Source organism: Diabrotica virgifera, chromosome 7, assembly GCF_917563875.1.
Source record: "Diabrotica virgifera virgifera chromosome 7, PGI_DIABVI_V3a".
Taxonomy (NCBI): domain Eukaryota; kingdom Metazoa; phylum Arthropoda; class Insecta; order Coleoptera; family Chrysomelidae; genus Diabrotica; species Diabrotica virgifera.
In genome coordinates, this window is record NC_065449.1 from 101677678 (window position 1) to 101698356 (window position 20679).

General features: G+C 33.9%; 1 protein-coding gene across 2 annotated transcripts in view; it reads right to left on the minus strand.

The window, feature by feature from the left end:
- LOC114332390 (ceramide synthase 6) overlaps positions 1-20679 on the minus strand; it is a 183083-nt gene that overhangs the window by 83909 nt on the left and 78495 nt on the right. For both annotated transcript variants that reach the window (XM_028282178.2, XM_028282179.2), the window contains exon 4: positions 359-599. In XM_028282178.2, the coding sequence (XP_028137979.1) occupies positions 359-599 (241 nt within the window). The remainder of the gene's footprint in view (positions 1-358; positions 600-20679) is intronic.

Consider the following 20679-nt stretch of genomic DNA (forward strand, 5'->3'; position numbering starts at 1 on the left):
TCACCAGGAAGAAGAAATAGCAGACCACATTTTTATGTCTGGATGACAACCTAGCAAATGTGCGTTTCTTTGCATTAGGCGAAGAAAAGCCACCGGCAAAGAGCTGTATGGAAGGTTTAATTGCGAAGTTAACCTTTTAAGAAGGGTCAGGCTAGAGAATGTAATCTAGGTTTAGATGACAACAATAGATTCGAAAAAGATAGCAGTAGAATAGGAAAAAACCAACATTATTGTTTATATCTAACTGTCATATGAATGATCTGGGAACATGGACGTTCAAATGACATCTCCGCGTAAAATTCATGACAGTAATGATAGTGCGCCGTAGGTAATGATAAAAGACTGCATACAAACTTACTTCTAAAAATATGTCAGCACAATCGTGTACAACTAAAACCAGCGAACCAATTCGAAATACGTTAACTATCCATGATAAACACATTAGTACTATAGTAGCAATGTGATGAATGAACATCTGCCAGAAGTCTTTGCGTTTAACGTCAAAAAATTGACTCACTGACAGCGACCAATAGAATGACATAGAGATCATATAGTACCACCATATATCATTAGTGACGTCTTGATGTGGAAAACCAGTCCTGAAAAAGAAAACGTAAATATAATACGTGTAATAATATATACTTAGTAAGGGAACATCCATAAAATACGTCGTTGAAAAGTGGGAGGGGGGGTCTTTGCTTATTACGACGGTATACGACAGGGGAGAGGGGGCCATGAGTGCACATCCGACGTCGTTTATGTTCACGAATATAAAAAAATATACCCTATTGTAGGATTAAAAAGAATTAGTAGGTATATTACTTTTATCGCATACTTTTCATTTCGTTTTTATCACCCACAGCCTTAATAATATTGCTAGCAGTTTTGTACAGAATAACAAACAATAAAATATGGTTCTATGTATTTAAACAAACGCTTCTATACAGAACAAGGCCTGGAAGCAATAAATATTAAACTGTTTATTTATTTACTGAATACTGTGAGTGAAACAATTCTACCAGAATGAATAGAAATAAAATATTCTATTTTATTTAGTTAGTGCATTGTATTTATACTTAATAAAAGAAATGGTATTGAAATCAAAACAAAATAAGTATCAAGGTTTATATGATGCAGTTAAGAAAGCATAGGAACTCCCATAAAAGTATTGTCTTTTGTCCTAATGAAGCTAATTAATGATATACATAGTAATACTGATTGGAATACATTCGTAAATAAACATTGAGAGCTAACTTTAAAAAATCCAGAAATAACATGGAGTTTTAAAAAAAATCACTAAATGGAAGGGGGGGAGGGTATTAAAAAGTCCAAAAATTTTACGACGTAGTTTATGGATGTTCCCTAAGCATAATAAGCGTATGTATTTAACTAAAAAAAATTACTAGGAAAGGAAGTATCCATTTTTTCTCAAATGTGGTCTAGAGGTAATGAAGTACTCACTCTTAGATGAACCACAATAATTTTTATCAAAAACAATTAAAGGTTAAAATATTGGACGCGTTTCGGCCCAACACGAGCCATCATCAGCAATTACAGGAACAAACTGATCAACAGGAAGGAAGAAGAATCGATTAGACTCAATCAAGTAAATCCACATACACATACATATTAAAATTTAGTTAAAATTGTTGTACTGGTTTACATTTTGTGATTCTGGAAAAGTGGTTGGCAGATAAATAATTTAAGAAAGTGCTCTTCACCATCTTGTAAACCTAAGGTTTCAGCAATTTTAACTAAATTTTAATGTAACAGTAAAACACTGAAAACATTTGTTTTCTATACTTCCACAAAATTTATTACAACTATGTGACTACAGCTGTTTCGGCAGAGTGCCTTTCTCAAGTGATTTAGTTTATGTGTTTGCCTTTTTAAAGTCTTTAACTGAAGAGGTTGAGGAGTGGGGAGCTGTTTGTCTCGAGTTGGTCATTCAGAATTATATCTGTATTTTTCAATTTATTAATTTCCATAGAATCTAATAAAGATAGCTTAAGGCCTTTATTTTGAATATGCAGAATTTGAAAAACTGTTCATTAAAAGAATGATTATGATCTAGAAGGTGATCTATCACATATACTGGCAAGATAACAACAAAAATAGCCAGATACATAAAAAAGAAAGGAATAACACCAGCTTTCAGAACTAACCAGTGCCGGATTTACCACTAGGCCGCAAGCAAAAGGGGGCCGCAGCGTTTTTTAAAAAAACTTTTTTGGTAAAAAAAATGTGTAAAAAAAGCCTTGTCCGAATATGGACACGGCTCTGCGCATTCTACTATGCATGATGACATCTAATGCATCTGGGGAAAGATCATTCAACGTGTTGAAAAGAATCAAACATTGACGAAGATTCTAGATTGTCTAGTTTCGTTAGTTTTGTTTCAAATGATAAGAGCTTTTTCAAGCCTTGGACTTTAACGATTTGATTGAAGATTTTGCAGCCAAGAAAGCTAAAAAATTGAGTGTTTAGATTTTATATATGAGATTTATTATGAGTATGGAGTGGAGTGAGTGTCAATGTTAATCTATAATCCAACGTTATCCAAATTAAGAACATGACATTGACGTTTTTCAGTATAAGGGAATAATGTGACAATTTAACGATCTAAAAGTTTATTTCTGGTATTCTTAATATTTTTATTTTTCAGTACCGTAGCCTATTACTGTTATATGTTCATATTATTTTGCTTGTTCTTTTACTTATAATGTCTTTTCAACTCGGCTTTTTTTAGTCTTTTGCTGTCACCTGCATCTACTTTTCCACCGGATGAAACAAATGCTATTTAATTTTAACAATTAAGGGCAGAGGCGTAAAATGTCGCCTGTCAAAATGTTCAATGTGATTTACCAATGTACTTTTTGTAGTACCAATGTTGTACCAATTTTAAAAAGTAAAATTAAAATAAACGTTATGTATTACCTACATTATGTGCTTTATGCTTTAACCTTCGGATGACCAAGGGGGGTAAATTTTGACACCAGCGTATGTTTTTCTTTAATAAATTCAAAAGTATTTTCAATTTTTAACTCATTTTTTTATTCGACTTTAATATCATTCTAGATATCCTCATATTTTGAAATAAAAAAAATTTCCTATATTTTACGAATAAAAAATATATTCTAAAGTTGATGTTTAGTAAAATACCGTCTATTATGTGGAATTCCAAGTAGTTTTACACTGCGCATTATCAAAATCTATTTTAGACTGTGGTGCCTGTTATGTACGAATCATGACATTCCTGTCTGCTACAGTTGTTAGTCATTATTATTATTTCCTGGCGTATATTATTATAGTTTCTTAGTATTTTGTGTACATATAAGATATGGCCCGCAAATATCTTACTGAGGCTGAGTTACAGGAAATTGTTACTGCTAGCGATTTTTATGATGATATAGAAGATGAAATAGTATCAGAAAACGAGGATGTATTGTTAGATGAAGATTTAAATGCTGAAAACATTCATTCCAGGTCATTTTTAACCTGGGGTCATTTTTTACCCCCGTTGGTCATCCGTGTAACAGAAAAAGGTTGGTCATGGAAAGGTTAATTACATAATCGTGAAGTTATTGGAGGCCGCTCGGGGTAATTTGGCCTAGGGCCGCAAGTACCCGAAATCCGGCACTGGAACTAACAACAACTTAAGCAAATATATTAGGAACACTAAAAGCCGAAAGAGAAAATAAGTACAGAGTGGTGTTTACAAACTAACTTGTAGTGACTGTCCGAAAACTTGCATCGATCAAACTGGCAGAACCTTTGACAAACGGATAGCAGAACACAAAAGGGCTTTCAACAATAGAAAAACAGACACTTCTACATACGCACTTCACCTTCTAGATCATAATCATTCTTTTAATGAACTGTTTCAAATTCTGCATATTCAAAATAAAGGCATTAAGTTATCTTTATTAGAATCTATGGAAATTGATAAATTGAAAAATACAGATATAATTCTGAATGACCAACTCGAGACAAACAGCTCCCCACTCCTCAACCTCTTCATTGAAGACTTTAAAAAGGCAAACACATAGTAAACTAAATCACTTGAGAAAGGCACTCTGCCGAAACAGCTGTAGTCACATAGATGTAATAAATTTTGTGGAAGTATATAAGTGTATGTGGATTTTACTTGATTGAGCCTAATCGATTCCTCCTCCTTCCTGTTGGTTACATACACAATAAAATTTAGTTAAAATTGCTGAAACCTTAGGTTCACAAGATGATTCCTCCAGAAGAGCACGTTCTTAAACTATTTCTCTACCAACCACTTTTCCAGAATCACAAAATGTAAACCAGTAGAATTTTAACTAAATTTTAATATGTAGGTGTATTTGGATTTTACTTGATTGAGCCTATTCGATTCTTCCTCCTTCCTGTTGGTCAGTTTGTTCCTGTTATTATTATGGTAGTAAGTGACTTAAAGCTACCATAAAGTCATGATGTGAACAAGTCATATTCGAGCTCAATGGTACCTAGAGCATGAAACATTGGATATTTTAAACATCCATGTTTAATATCACACTTTATTTCCAAGTTTCTAGGACTGATTAATTGTAAAGGGTCTTTACCCAAATATTTTTTACTTTGGTGGTTAGCATGTTAGATTCACGCAAACACTGATGATGATCGGTCAACCGATTGAAAACTAGTTCTGTTCTGTGATGTAGCCCTGTATAGGGATTTTAACAAATATACCTTTTATAAAGGATTTTATGATCTAGAACAGGGGTTCCCAACCTGTGATACGCGTACCACTGGTGGTACGCGGGAAGATTTCAGGTGGTACGCGTCACGTGGGTGGAATAAGCGATTACGCTGGGACTCTGTCTGCGAAAGTGCCAGCGCAGTTGCTGTGCTTCCATATGAAGCTAAGAAGAAGTTTTTGGTGAATCATGGGACTTCAAAGGATGGTGTTAAAAAACCTAAACTGCAGGCCAATCGGAAATACCACTAAAGCTACTTACAGTGTGGTTTTATAGTAAAGTCTGGCACAGAAAATAGTGACAATCCTATTGCTCAATGCGTTGCTTGCTTTTTCAAATGATGAATTTTTTTAAAGAGAATCTAATTTTTTAAAAAACAAAACTAATTCATGACTAGCTTGGTAAATATGATACTAACTTAATAAAGGCATCCTACCTTGCTAGATGTAGAATTGCAAAGGATGGAAAGTCTCACACAATAGGTGAGACCCTTTTACTACCGGCCGTTGTGAAAATGGCCTAAACCGTGTTAGGAGAAAAGGCAATCAAAGAAATTTAAAAAATACCATTGTCAAATAATATAGTGAAAAGGCGAATTAGTGATATTATTGCTTCCAATATTGAAGCACAACCTTGTTTAAAACTTCAAGAAGGCAAATATTTTGCACTTCAAGTAGACGCACCGATATAACAAACATAGCACAGCTACTCGAATTTGCACAATTTGATTTTTATGAAGAAGTTATAGAAGAGGTTTTGTTCTGCAAACTACTTGAATAAAACACTACAGAGGAACTGATATGTCAGGTAAATTGACAGAGCTAGCAGCAAAAATAAAGAAAATTGCTCCTGAATGCCGAAGTACACATTGTGTCATACACCGAGAAGAATTAGAAATAATTAGTAGAAATATTTCTAAAAAATTATGATTGGGGAGAGCTTTGTTCCATTTCATACCCCTTCCCCCCCCCCCCCCCCCCGGTGTTTGGTGGTACGCCGAAATATTCAAAATATTTCAGGTGGTACGCAGTTGCTAGACTGGTTGGGAACCCCTGATCTAGAAGGTGAAGTGCGTACATAGAATCTAATTTTCTATTATTGAAAGCCTTTTTGTGTTCTGCTATGTGTTTGTTAAAGGTTCTGTCAGTTTGACCGATGTATGTTTTTGGACAGTCACCACATGCAAGTTTGTATACACGACTGTGTTATTGCTTTTTCTTTTGGCTCTTGTTATTCTTAATGTATTTGTTTATAACAAACAACAACTTAAGCTCCTCCTCCTCAACCTATTCAGTTAAAGACTATAAAGTAAAGACACACAATAAAATATATCACTTGAGAAAGGCACACTGTCGAAACAGTTGTGGAAGTACTGAAAACAAGAGTTTTCGGTGTTTTATTGTTATATAATGAAGAAATTTCTATTTTTGGTTTTATTGATTCATTATCATCAACCCGTACTCGTCCACTGCTGGACATAGGTCTCCCTCAGCTCTTTCCATCTTTCTCTGTTTTGTGCGGCTTGCATCCAGTTGCCGACAATACGCTTCAGATCGTCAGCCCATCTGGTTGGTGGTCGTCCTCTGCTCCGCAGTGCTTCTTTTCGTACCCTCCACTCGACAATACGTTTTGTCCATCGGTTGTCTGACAATCTGGCGACGTGTCCTGCCCAATTCCACTTAAACGACGCGATTCTTTCGACGTTGTCCGTTGTTTTTGTTCTACGACGTATTTCTTCGTTTGGGATTCGGTCCCTCAGGGAGACACCCAACATCTGGCGCTCCATAGCCCTCTGAGTTATGCGAATCTTGTTCACTACCTTTTTTGTGAGTGTTAATGTTTCCGCTCCATAAATGAGTACAGGCGATACACACTGGTCAAAGATTTTCCTATGCGACGTGAAAGATTACAGGCTAATCCTATGCGACGTGGGAGCTCGCACGTCTTGTTATCTCTTCCCAACCGAATTTCATGTCCCAAGTACTTATAAGATTCAGTCTGCTCAATATCCATTCCATCAGCAACAATATTACGATTTAGCACCAGATTAGTCATTATTTGCGTCTTGTTGATATTAATTTTTAGTCCGACCTCTAAGGAAGCGTGATATAACTTGTTCAACATTATTATTGCATCATCCATACGATCGGCTATAAGGACGATGTCATCTGCGAATCTCAAATGACTGAGCTTCTCTCCATTTATATTGATACCATATTCGTTCAGATCTGCCTTCTTAAAAGTGTGTTCTAAAAGGGTTGTGAACAGCTTTGGTGAGATGGTGTCTCCTTGCCGTACTCCTCGCTGCATACAGAATTTATTAGTTTGTTGATCAGAGAGTCTTACGCTAGCCGTTGCATTGTGGTAGATATATTTTATCATGTTAGTGTAGCGATGGTCTATTCGGCATTCTGTCAATGCTTTTAACATTTTCTGCTGGTTTATGGTATCGAACGCTTTCTCGTAGTCCACGAATATCAGTGCCAATGGTTTGTTGTATTCCGCCGACTTCTCTATCAAGTGTTTTATTACCAGTAAGTGGTCGTTAGTGCTACATCCGGATCTAAACCCAGCTTGTTCTCTAGGCTGATAGAAGTCTAACTTAGCCTCCAGTCTTTTTTTGATAATTTTTGTGAAAAGTTTATATATGTGTGATAGCAGACTGATAGGACGGTAGTTTTTTAGATCTGTTATGTCACCTTTCTTGTGCAATAAAACAATGACTGCATTGTTCCATTGAGAAGGGGTTTTTCCTTGGTCAATGCATTCAGTGAAAAGTTTGGCCAAAACCTAGATAATTTTATTTCCACCTTGTTTGATTGCCTCGATCACTACTCCGTCATCGCCAGGGATTTATTATTTTTCATTTCTGAAAGTGTCTTTTTAACTTCGTATGGTGTTACTTCTGGCATTAATTCGGATCCCTGGTTTGTGATTTTTGGACAGGGGCTGATCTTGCCTTGCGTTGGTGCTCTCATACATTTCGCGATAAAACGATTCGACAACCTTAAGGATTTCGGCTCTATCCGTAGCAATGTTGTTGTCTTTGTTTCTTATTCTGTACATATTTTTGTTGCCAATGTATTTCGCCTCAAAACTTTTAAACTTTTGTTTTCTTGGATTATTTGAGTTATTTCTCTTGTATTGTTTTCTCTTATGTCTTTTCGGATTGATCGGTGGATATCTTTATTTAATTTCATCAGTGTTGTGTAGTTGGAGTCGTATTTTTCCGTCAGTTGCCTTCTTTTATTTATTAACTCTTTGGTATTTTGGCTTAATTTTTCTTTATATGCCACGACCGTCGGGCAGCACTCCCTTTCGGTTTCTTTTAGTGCCTTCGTTATGAGATTATTTGCTAGTTCGATGTCTTCTATTTCGTTTTCTAAGGCTTGTATACGTCTGGTTAGTATGTCTGCATAGAGGTCGTTGTTTTCTGGGGGAATCCATTTCTTCTTTCGTGTTTTGAAGATCATATTTGTTCTTTTCAAGTTGACATTTAATTGTATCCTTGCTCGGATTAATCTGTGGTCGCTTCCTATCGAAAATTTGTTTAAGTACTTCAACATCTTTAATTATTTCTTTTCTATTCGTTATGATAAAGTCTATCTCATTTTTGACACTGCCATCTGGGCTTATCCATGTCTATGAGGCTTTTTATCGAAAAAAAGAGTTCATCATGGATAAATTTTCCTGGTGTAAGAAGTTGAGCAGTCTTTGTCCTCGTTCATTTCTTTCGCCGTACCCATACTTGCCCATTGCTACTTCTGCATCATGTTGTTTAAAACCCATTTTCGCATTAATGTCGCCCATAATTATTGTATAATATTTTTTATTGATTAATTTTTATTGATTAATCATCGTTTAATATTAAAATACAAGTTTATGCAAAATGATTAGTGAATAATAAAATAAACAAAAAAACCCTATCTTTCAGAACACTACAGAATTTCACTTTATCGCTATACCGGGCATCTCAACAAATATTTGGCAGCGTTTAATTGTTACTAAGATTAAGTCCCAATAAAATGTTCGCAGAATAATTTCTATTGATACCGTATAAAGTATTGGATTTATCTATTACAAGGAACAAATAAAGGAGCATTTGTATCACAAAATTTTCAAGATAAAGGCTTATCGCGTTGATAAAAGCGAAATTTGTTGTAGTTTATTACAATAAATCACATTGTACCATTCACTTGTGGAAGAAATTCCATTTACGATGTTAAAAAGGGCAAAATCGTTTATAATGAGAAAAAAGAAACCCGAAAAACAAGACGAGTTTGATTTGTCGGAATCGGAACATTTGACGAGGGTGAAACCGATCACACTAGAAGCAATAAGTGAACATAAACATCGAAATAGACTAAGCTTGAATACTCAACATGTAGACACAACCAACCTTGACGAATTAATTAAAGAACTGAGGGAGAAATCTGGAGAAAACCGTGAGTTATCTTTTAATAAACAAATTATAAAGTTAGAAAATAAAACCGTAGACAAAAATTCAATACGTTTGAAATCGATTGATAATCAGTTGGAGCCTGCACAAAATTTAAAATTTGAACCAAAACCAAACTACGAAGAAAAGCACAGGATGGTATATTTGGACAGACAAATCAAGAGAAGCAAAAGTACGCTCGACAAGTCGTCGACCACAAGAAAAAAAGGAATGACATAATATTTAATATCACATAATAATATTGTATTTATAAGACTGACTTTATATTGTAACACTTAGAATATTATACTCATTGATCTCATAATGTAAACAGAAATATATTAAAGATTCTCACCTTAGTAACTTTTATTTTTATGATTTTATAAAAAAATAAAAGTAGGTACATACAGTAATACGCCAGTCAATGGGAGCAAGAATAGGATATTACCTCCGAATTCTATCCTACTGCATGGATTTTAATGACATTTTGGGCCTAGTCTCTACTTATCTCCTAATTCAAAGTCTACCCTATGCCGATGTGTGCTTTTATCTTGGGGGTGGTTCCCACCCCTTCTGAGTGGTGGAAAATTTTCTGGTTAAAATTACCACGGAATTCGCTAGAGAACCTAATTCTAAGCAAAAACTGTTCTATAATTTTTTTTTTTTGAAAACAATACTTTTTGAGTAATTCGTGGTTGAAAATTGGCCATTTTCATTGAAACATAATACCTTTTCGAACGGTTTTTTTGCGAATACCTTAAAAACTATGCATCTAACTAAAAAAATTATATTAAACATTTTTGTAGGTTATAAAAAAAAACAAAGAGACACTTGCCTTCATAATTCTTTTATAGTCCATTCTTTCACGGTTTTTGCTCTAAATTTTAAAGAACCGCTTGGATTGACATGAAATTTGGCATATGTATAGCTTACATGTCAAAGAAAAAAAGTAATATTGTGCCGATGTGTGCTTTTGCCCTGGGGGTGACTTTCACCCCCTCTTGGGGGTGAAAAAATATATGTCCAAAATAAGTCCGAAAATGGGTAAACTGACTAATTTTAAGTAACTTTTGTTCTATAGAGCTTTTTCGCCAAGTCAACACTTTTCGAGTTATTTGCAAGTGAATATGTTCATTTTTCAACAAAATAACCACATTTTTAGACGGTATTTCGCAAATACCTCAAAAAGTAAGTATTTTGTCGAAAAAACGTTCTTAGCAAAAATATAGCCTATAAAAAAGTAAAAAAAAAATGGTGTACGCGTTAGGTCTCTGGATCTCGTAGAACCAGAGTTATAGCCAATGAAAAATAGATTCATATTCACCAAATTTCAAATAGAATAATTCGACGTGAAATATCTAAAAAATTAAGCACTTTTTGGGGAAAATCTATTATAACTTTTTTAAAGCGTTTAAAAAAGCTTTATTTCTGTTTTTACAAAAAGTTTCTAGCATTAAATTTAAGCAAGTTACGCTCAAAATAAAGTTGGTCCCTTTTGATTTTGCAAAAAAAAAATCGGAAAGACCACCCCCTAATTAGCAACTTAAATTAAATTAATCGTTACCGCTCCACAAATTATTTTACTTATGTTGTTTATATGATATGTAAGTTTCATCGATTCAAAGTGCTTATTTTTGAAAAAATTTGGTTTCAAAGTAAAATTTTTAAAAATTTAAATTTTGAAAAATATGCTTTTTTTCAAAATAACTTAAAAATTGTTAGAGATACCAAAAATCTCGACAAACAAAAAAAGTCAGATTTGCTTTTCTGAATATCATGCATTTTTTTGTTTTTCTGTTAGACAAAAATTGATTAAGATTTGGTGTTTCTAAATTTGCATACATTCGTGATCAGTGACTCGTTCAACCCCTTTTAACTACAGCCCTTTCAATAATAAGGACTTTGATCCGATGAAACTTACAGATCATATAAACAATATATACATGAGTCAAGAAACTTGTGAAGTCGTAACGATTAAGTTCATTTAAGATACTAATTAGGGGGTGATTTTCTCGATTTTTTTACCAAAACCAAAAAGGACTAACTTTATTTTGAGCGTAACTTGTTTAATTTTGATGCTAGAAATTTTTTTTATAAAACAAAAATTAGGCTTTTTTAAACACTTTATATAAGTTGTAATGAGTTTTCTCCGAAATGTGCTTCATTTTTGGTTATTTCACGTTAAAGTATTCCATTTGGAATTTGACGAATATGAACCTATTTTTCATTAGCTATAACTCTGCTTCTACTAGGTGTAGAGACGTGATACATACACCATTTTTTTTTAAATTTTTTACAGGTTATATTTTTGCTGAGAATGTTTTTTCGACAAAATACTTACTATTTGAGTTATTTGCGAAAAACCGTCTAAAAGCGTGGTTATTTTGTTGAAAAAATGAACATATTCACTGCCAAATAACTCGAAAAGTATTGACTTAGTGAAAAAACTCTATAGAACAAAAGTTACTTAAAATTAGCCAGTTTATCCATTTCCTGACTTTTTTTGGACGACCAACCCCCAGGGCAAAAGCACATATCGGCACAATATCACTTTTTTTCTTTGACTTGTTAGCTATGTGTATGCCAAATTTCATGTCAATCCAAGCGGTTCTTTAAAATTTAGAGATTTTGCAATATTTTACCGTTAAAGAATGGACTATTAGTTATAATACAAAAAGAGATAAGGTAGGTGAAAATAGTTTGTTTTTTGGTACATTCTCAAATTGGTGTATTCAACTTGAAATAACAGAGAAACGGTCGATTTTAGGTGTATAATGCTACCAATACCTGTTGTAGTGCTTAAAAAGACCTTTAAAATGAGCTATGTTAAAGGTCCATTACATTAAAACTAAGCGAGATATGCTGCAAACAAAATTGATAACTAATGTGTTTTAAGAAAAAATGAGAAGTAATTTTAACCCCCATCCACCAAAATGTAAATGCATCGTTTTTCTTCTACAATACCTTTTATTATAGTGTTATTTCTATTTTGAAAAAGTTGGACGTGTTTAAAGTGAATGGTTTTTTGAAAAAAAAAAAGATTAAATTATAGAGCGCATTTTTAAATTGTCTCAAAAATCTTCCTTTTTTTCCATGTAACTTGAAAATGATAAGATATACAGTAATTAAAAATAAAAAGGAAATTTTTATCTATAAAAAGGAAATTTTTATCTGAAAAAACCCTACATTTTTGTGTGGTATCTTTTTTTCGTATCTCGTATCATTTTCGAGTTACATGGAGAAAAAGGATGATTTTTAAGAAAATTTAAAAATGCGTTCTATAATTTGATCTTATTTTTTCAAAAACCATTCATTTCAAACCAGTCCAACTTTTGAACATAAAACTAACACTATAATAAAAAGTATTTTAGAAGGAAAACGATGTATTTAAATTCTGATGGATGAGGGGTTAAGTATACTTCTCATTTCTTCTTAAAATACATTAGTCATCAACTTTTTTGCAGAATATCTCGCTTAGTTTGAATGTAATCGACATTTAGTATTGATCATTTTAAAGGTCTTTTCAAGCACTACAAAAGTTATTTGTATCATTATACACCTAAAATCGACCATTTCTCTGTTATTTCAAGTTGAATACACCGATTTGAGCATGCAGCAAAAAAACAAATTCTTCTTACCTACCATATCCCTCTTTGTATTTTCACTAGAAGATTTATGAAGGAACGAATCTCTTTGTTTTTTTATAACTTACAGAAATATTTTATATATTTTTTTTGTTATATGCATAGTTTTTAAGGTATTCGCAAAATCCGTCCGAAAAGGTGTCATTTTTCAATGAAAATAGCCAATTTTCAACCACGAATAACTCAAAAAGTATTGAGTTTTCAAAAAATAATTATAGAACAGTTTTTGCTTAAAATTAGGTTCTCTAGACTCTTCCGTGGCTATTTTAACCGAAACATTTTTCACCCCCGAGAAGGGGTGGGAACCACCCCCAAGATAAAAGCGCACATCGGCATAGGGTAGACTTTGTTTCTTGGGCTATTCCCTACTTACTGTGAAAATATCAAGTAAATCGATGTAGTAGGATGGAATTCGGAGCCAAATACCCTCATTGACTGCCCTATAAGAAAATATAGAAATAATCTTTAATTTATAATCCATTGAAATGATACATTTTTTAGGGCGTAACGTGCCTTTTTCAGAAGACCAAATTTTATTTTTTTTATGTCTAGGGGGTTTGTAAAAGCTTAAGTTCAAGGTTGGGTTCTCATAAACTAGCAACTTTACAGAAATTTTTATAAGGCATTATTTGCAGCGAATTTAATTGTTTACAACTTTACTCCTATTATTTTTTATCTTAAAATGAAAAAAAAGTTATAAACAAAAAATTTTTGAACACATTTTCTTTTGGGCACAGACTTTTTCTGGTCATTTCAGGGTAATATTACAGATAGACAAGGCGAAAACGGCAGGATCGTTGGAAAAAATATTCCCACGAGATTTTTTTGCATAATCACATTTGTAATACACCCAGAATAAGGTTCAAGAAGTCGCCCACGGGAAAAGTGGTCCAAACTTTTTTTTAACAATTTTTTTTAATCAAATTACAAAAATGGTTATTTTTTGTCTGGACAAGTTTTTTTAGGATTTTTAGACCATTCTGGACAAAAAAGGTCTCTTGTAATTTTTCTCTAAAGTTGATGGTTTTCGAGTTATAAGGAATTAAAAATTTGAAAAACGCAAAAATGGCTATTTTTAAGACTTAATAACTTGGTTAAAAATTAATATTATGAAAGTCAGAAAGTGACTAAATCAAAGTTTAAAGCCTTTAAAGCCTACATGATCCTCAAGAAATTTGTGTCATTAATTTATTACTAAGCTGTTATTTTTAATTATTAAAAATAAGCCGTAAGAGCGTATTGACGCGGCTGTAAATATGTGAGTGCGAGTAAGATGGCCAATTGGACTGCCGGAATGGCACCCCTCTCGCACTCACCATAGACGGTCGCCTAATACGTGCTGGCGCTCATTATTATTACTTAAAAATAACATCTTAGTAATAAAATTATGACAAAAATTTCTTCAAGATCTTGCAGGGGGTTTTAATTTGATTTAGTCACTTTCTGACTTTCATAATAATAACTTTTAACCAATTTATTAAGCCTTGAAAATCGCCATTTTTCGTTTTTTTTTTTCAATTTGAAATTGTTTATAACTCGAAAACGATCAACTTCAGAGAAAAATTACAAGAGACCTTTACTTTGTCCAGAATAGTCCAAAAAACTTAACAAAAATTTGTAGGGGCCAAAAATATTGATTTTTGCAATTTGATAAAAAAAAATTGGTAAAAAAAGTTGGACCGCTTTTCACGTGGGCGACTTTTTGAACCTTGTTCTGGGATGTCTCACGAATGTGATTATGCAAAAAATCTCATGGGAATATTTTTTCTAACGAACCCGCCGTTTTCGCCTTGTCTAAGAGGGTTTTTCAACGACGGTCTCGCCACCGTCTCGCAACGGTCTCGCGACAGTCTAAACTTGAAACATAGACATGGTCTAGAGCAGGGGTCGCCAATTGGCGGACCGCGTTCCGCATCCGGACCGTAAGCTAGTTTTGTGCGGGCCGCAATTAAATTCAGAATATAGTGTTTTGCAATTTTGGAAATGTTTGGCCACGCAATTGTGTACTATGTTTGACTCAACTTATGTGTGCGAAGAAGCTTTTTCAAGAATGACCTTTATTAAAAATCGATACAGATCTCAGCTAATAGATGAATATCTCAACTCCCTAATGAGAATCAGTTGCATTAAATATAAAGGAAAAGATTCCTCTCATTGGCTGTATACCATAATAAAAAACTTACTAAGGAAGTAAAACTTCACTTGTAGGTAGATGGTATATAAATTTATAAAATTATATAAAATAAATAAATATTTATAAAATAAATTTATATACCATCTACCTACAAGTGAAGTTTTACTTCCTTAGTAAGTTGCATTAAACTCATTCCAAGCTTCAGACAGGTTGTACATTTATTTTACAGAGGAAACTATTTTTTTAACAAATTCAAAATTACCTTTTTGTCTCGAAAAATGTTATAAGCGAGTTTTCGAGTTATAAGCGATTTAAAATCTGAAAAATGCGAAAATACGCATACGCATTTTTTAGGCTTCAAAACTCGTGTGTAAATTATTAGCGTTCAGGTTGACCCTAAATTGAAGCTTATACATTCAATTTCAAGATTCTAACGAGTAAGCGGGGCTTATTTCAATATAGACCGTTGTTTTTTAATTGTTAATTGTCGCGCGTCGCAGTTTATGGTACGTCTCTGTCGCGCGTACCTATACATATTAAACGTACTTATGCGAAAAATTTCCAACAAATACTTGACATTTATTAAAATTTTATAATATACCATTACATAGTTTTTTAAATAATTTATTTATTCAATTAATTATTGCCAATGCGCTAATTAAATACACCAATCATATAGTGCGATACGCACCATAAAGTGTGATGCGCCGCTGCGGTGGCTTAAGGGTCGGATGGACGCGCATAATTATCAATTAAAAACAACGGTCTAAATTGAAATAAGCCTCGATTACTCATCACAATCTTGAAATTGAATATTTAAACTTCAATTTAGACACTTGGCCACCCTGAAAAATAATAACTTACATATTAGTGACCCCTGGTCTAGAAACACCGATCTTTGTCTCGTCTAGCGTCCGCATTGTGATGTTAATTTTTGAGTCTCATCTTCGTCAACAATCATAGCGGACATTGGTTTGTGCGGAATGACTGTGTTTGGTAATAATCTGTACTAAGACTTACCAAAATTTAAATTATAAAAAAATGTTGGATAGTTTACATAAAATTAAAATAACAGACTTTTGTACATCTTTCATAACATAAAAAACAATAACAGTTCTTAACCAAACAGAATTTAAAAAAATAAATTAAATTAACAAATCAAAGTTTTTCATTATTTTTTGTTGTGATATTCATACACATTTTAATTTTTTTCTCGTATTGCATTGTAGAATTTCTTGAAAAAGGAAATGAATTTCAAAAAATAAAGAAAGGAAAAGCGGTAGGACCAGATGATATTCCTGGGGAAGTATGGAGAGCATTGGGAGAGAAAGGAACAAGGTGGCTAGCAGGTCTATTTAATAGAATTATGGAAGTCGGACAAATGCCAGTCGAATGGAGAATGCCAGAGAAGCAGTATACTGATACCTGTTTACAAAAACAAGGGAGATATACAACAATGTACAAACTACAGGGCTATAAAACTGCTTAACCACACCATGAAAATATGGGAAAGAGTAATTGATAGACGGATAGTGAAGAGGCCGAAATATCTGAGAATCAATTTGGCTTTATGCAGGGTAGATCAACAACAGATGCAATTTTCATTATAAGGCAGTGGATGGAAAAATACAGGAGTAAAGAAACAAACGCTCATATGGTATTCATTGATCTTGAGAAAGCATATGATAGAGTTCCTCGAGAGATTCTGTGGTGGGCACTCAATAAGAAAGGAGTCCCTGGTGAATATGTAAAGATTGTGAGGGATATGTATGAGGGGGTAACGACTAGTGTTAGGGCAAGTGTGGGAGAGACTGATAAATTTCATGTGAAAGTAGGATTGCACCAAGGCTCTGTGCTTAGTCCGTATTTATTCTCATTAGTTTTGGACCAGATAACAGCGAAACTACAGGGTAACATTCCATGGTGCTTAATATATGCTGATGATGTCGTGTTAGTAGGAAAAAGTGAAAGAGACTTAGAACAAAAACTGGAACAGTGGAGACAAGCTCTGGAGGAAAAAGGTTTAAAACTTAGTAGGACAAAAACAGAGTATTTGTAATGTTAATTTAAAGATGGAGCTACTACAAATAAAATGGTATCTTTGGATGGTGAAATGATTGTGAAAAGCAATAGTTTTAAGTACCTAGGATCGGTATTACAGAGTAATGGAGAAATAAATGGAGATGCATGCAGTAGAATTAGGGCTGGATGGATGAAGTGGAAAGAAGCGAGTGGTGTGTTGTGTGACAGAAAAATTCCAATGAAGCTGAAGGGAAAATTCTATAAAACATCCATAAGATCGGCTATGATGTACGGAACTGAATGTTGGGCAGTGAAAAAGAAAGAGGAACAACGAATGCATGTGGCGGAAATGAGAATGCTTAGATGGATGAGTGGAGTGACAAAGCAGGATAAAATTAGAAATGAGTATATTAGGGGAAGTCTAGGTGTGGCACCAATTGATGCCAAAATGAGAGAGCATAGGTTAAGATGGTTTGGTCATGTTCAACGTCGAGATGTTAATCACCCAATACGAAGAATAGCTTAAGTGCGGATTCCTGGAAGGAGTAGGAGAGGAAGACCAAAGAAGACCTGGGGGGAGGCGATAAGGCAGGACATGTTGGTAAAGGGGATTAACATTGATATGACCCAAGATAGAATTGTGTGGATAAATGCAATTAGGGAAGCCGACCCCGCATAGGGATAAGGCAAAGAGAATGACATGACAAGATTAATAATATTTTCTATAAAAAGAAACTTTTTAATATCTGAGTTTGTCAAAAATTAACCGACGTTGCAGGTCGTTGCATCAAGTCTCCCATTTTTATAGGGAGACTTTAGACATGCGATTTTTGGTCTCGAAACGGCCCGTAGTCCGATTTTGGTCTAGAGACATGTCTACTGAGACATCCTAAGACACGTTGATGAGACCAAAATCGCACAACGTGTCTATTGGTGTGGACTAAGCAACTGTGGACTAGTGCTAATCCACACAATGGCTCGCTGAGTCACTCTGTTTTTTTTTCCACAAACTTTTCAGTAGGAAGTGTAAAGTTTCTGCACCATAACTCAACACTGGGCCACACATTGTTCAAAAACCTTCCTTTTCAGACATACCGGTATATTGGCTTTACATATCGTATGCTAATTATTTTATTCGTCCTTTAATTTCGCAGATTTGGTTATCTCGACCTATATAAGTTGGTGGCCCAAATATATAAATATAATATAATATTACGTATCCGATTTCTGCATCGATTATGAGTAAATTTTTATTTGCATACATTTTTGTACATAATTAGGCAAACAATGTCATATCACATTATTATTATAGATTAAAAATAATTTAACAATTAAAAATAAAAAAATATTAAAATACACACGGAATACAATCTTACACACACGCGATAAACAAAGTTACAAGTCACAACAAGACAAGGTAACCGCAATGAGCTGATCAAGGAGAAGGATAGGTCAGGCACTCTGCCACAGTACAGGGCTCAATATTAAGTGTCGAAAAACCTTTCTTTTAAAAGCTTTAGTTTCTTTCCCGTTGAATGTTAGATCGTAAACTAGGACTAGGACTTGAAAGGACTTCTCTCTGTTATGCTGGCCACTCACTTACGGATATCGAAGAGGCCGGGCGACTGACAGGCGGTTAATTGAAGCCAAAATCACCACATACACGCAGTTTTCGTAAAGGCGTTGGCACGCTCGATCACAAAACTGCATGTGTGTGGCGTCTCAACTACAGTTCATTAACTTAACTACTCAAATAACGGCCTTCAGTCCTGTCCTGCATGCCAAGGCCTCTTCGATATCCGTAAGTGAGTGGCCAGCATTAGAGACAGTCTGTGAAGTGGGAAATTCAAATTACGGTTTCTTGTATTATACTCATGATTTGGAAGCTAGTGATAAAACAAAGTAAAATTTTAAAGGGCCCAGAAGCTTACTCCATATTGCCTAACTGAATAAAAGTTTTCATAATATATTAATAGTAAGACCCCCTGGTCTAGATAGCTGTTCAGTACCCGTAATGAGTAGCAGCCTCTATTCAGTTTTTTTGCCGCATTTTGTATTTTGTTTCCACCAATTTGGGTTCTGGCCAGTATGAAGACCAAGAAAATGACTGATCTAGCAGGTTCTGTCTTTTGTGGCAGAATTTGACTGTATCTAGGCCCTGTTATCGTGACTGATTGGCTCTAAAGTAAACAAAAACGGTTTTTTAAGCAACAGCCTATTTCCACTGAATGAGTATTCAGTCTTGCTTAGAGTTTGCTCTGCCACTGTGTTTCTCTAATAATTTCTAATGCTTCTCTAACAATTTCTAATTTATAAGGTTTGAGGAACCACTAACCCTGCGTTGATCAGGTTGTGGATATACGTATATAGACCAAAAAGAGAAAAGGCCCCAAGAAGATCCCCTGTGGTATGCCTAACTTAATGGGTTCAGAGTAAACCTTACACACCTGTTTCTCCAAGCATAATTATTGTTGTGGTCTATATGTGAGAAGTAATTTTATCCATTCCAATGCCGGTTCTTGTATTCCATAACGATATAATTTTTGTAATAAAAAAACATGATCTAGGCTTTCGAAAGCCTTACAAAGCTTTTCTAAACAAGCACCTAGTGCTTCGTGTTTGCTTCTAGTTTTAAAAAAAAATTCAAATAAGATCTTACGCAGCTGTTTCAAAATAACTCCCTGTCCTGCTGTGAACTACTAAATAAGTTGCTTGTAGTAAAAAGCTTATGTATTTCTTTCTTTTCCATCTTAACGTTTTGGGAAGCTACAACTTTTTAAACTAACTATATAGCTATTTAATTCCAAATTTCATTATTTTTCTATTTCATTTTCTTCTGTACTTTAGCCGGCGATGAGTAGTTTTATATTATGATTCGGTCAGGATACTATGTGCTTAAGTATGTATGTTATTTATCTATAATAGTCAAATTGGGATTAAGTGAGAGTGATGTAAGTCTAAAGGGCCCCGAAATAGTCAATAAACATTCATAATTCCAATTGTCAGTTTCAATTGAAGATTTGATTGATGAGATTTCACCATCACATTAATAATTATACAATGTTTTACAAGTTCTTCTATTGATGTATGCTCATTTAACTAATCTTAGATCAACAACAACTGATAATGTGTATGGATTCATATACGAAACTTTTTCAATAAAGGATGAGGTAGCCAATATCCTTTCTTAATACTCCACAATTTGACCGAGAACCTTTGTTCTATCTTGGTGAATTACATATTGTAATTTAGACGGTTGTACTTCATTTTCCGATATGTGTATATGTTACGGTAAATGTGATTAAATGGGAATTATTAATAATTACCGGTTACTATTAATACAACCCGAATAGCTAGGTAAAAGTAATAAATATACCAGAAATAATCACATTGACCGGTTATTATTAATAAATCCCGTATTCAAACGGTAAACGTGATAAATGTTGAATGCCAATAAGTTCTTAGAAGCTTGTTGGGTGGAGGGTTTACTTATTACATGTCTATACTAAATTTACAATCAAGATGCAGTAGAAATAAACAAACCGAGACACGTTAAATGCTACTAGAAGTACTCCTGAATTATAATTTACAATGTACCCATATACATTGTAAATCCTAAATCATGATTTCCAAAGTTTATACATTGTAAATTATGATTCGGGAGTGCTCCTAGTAGTATTTAACATGTCTTGGTTTGTAAATTTCTACTGCATCTTGATT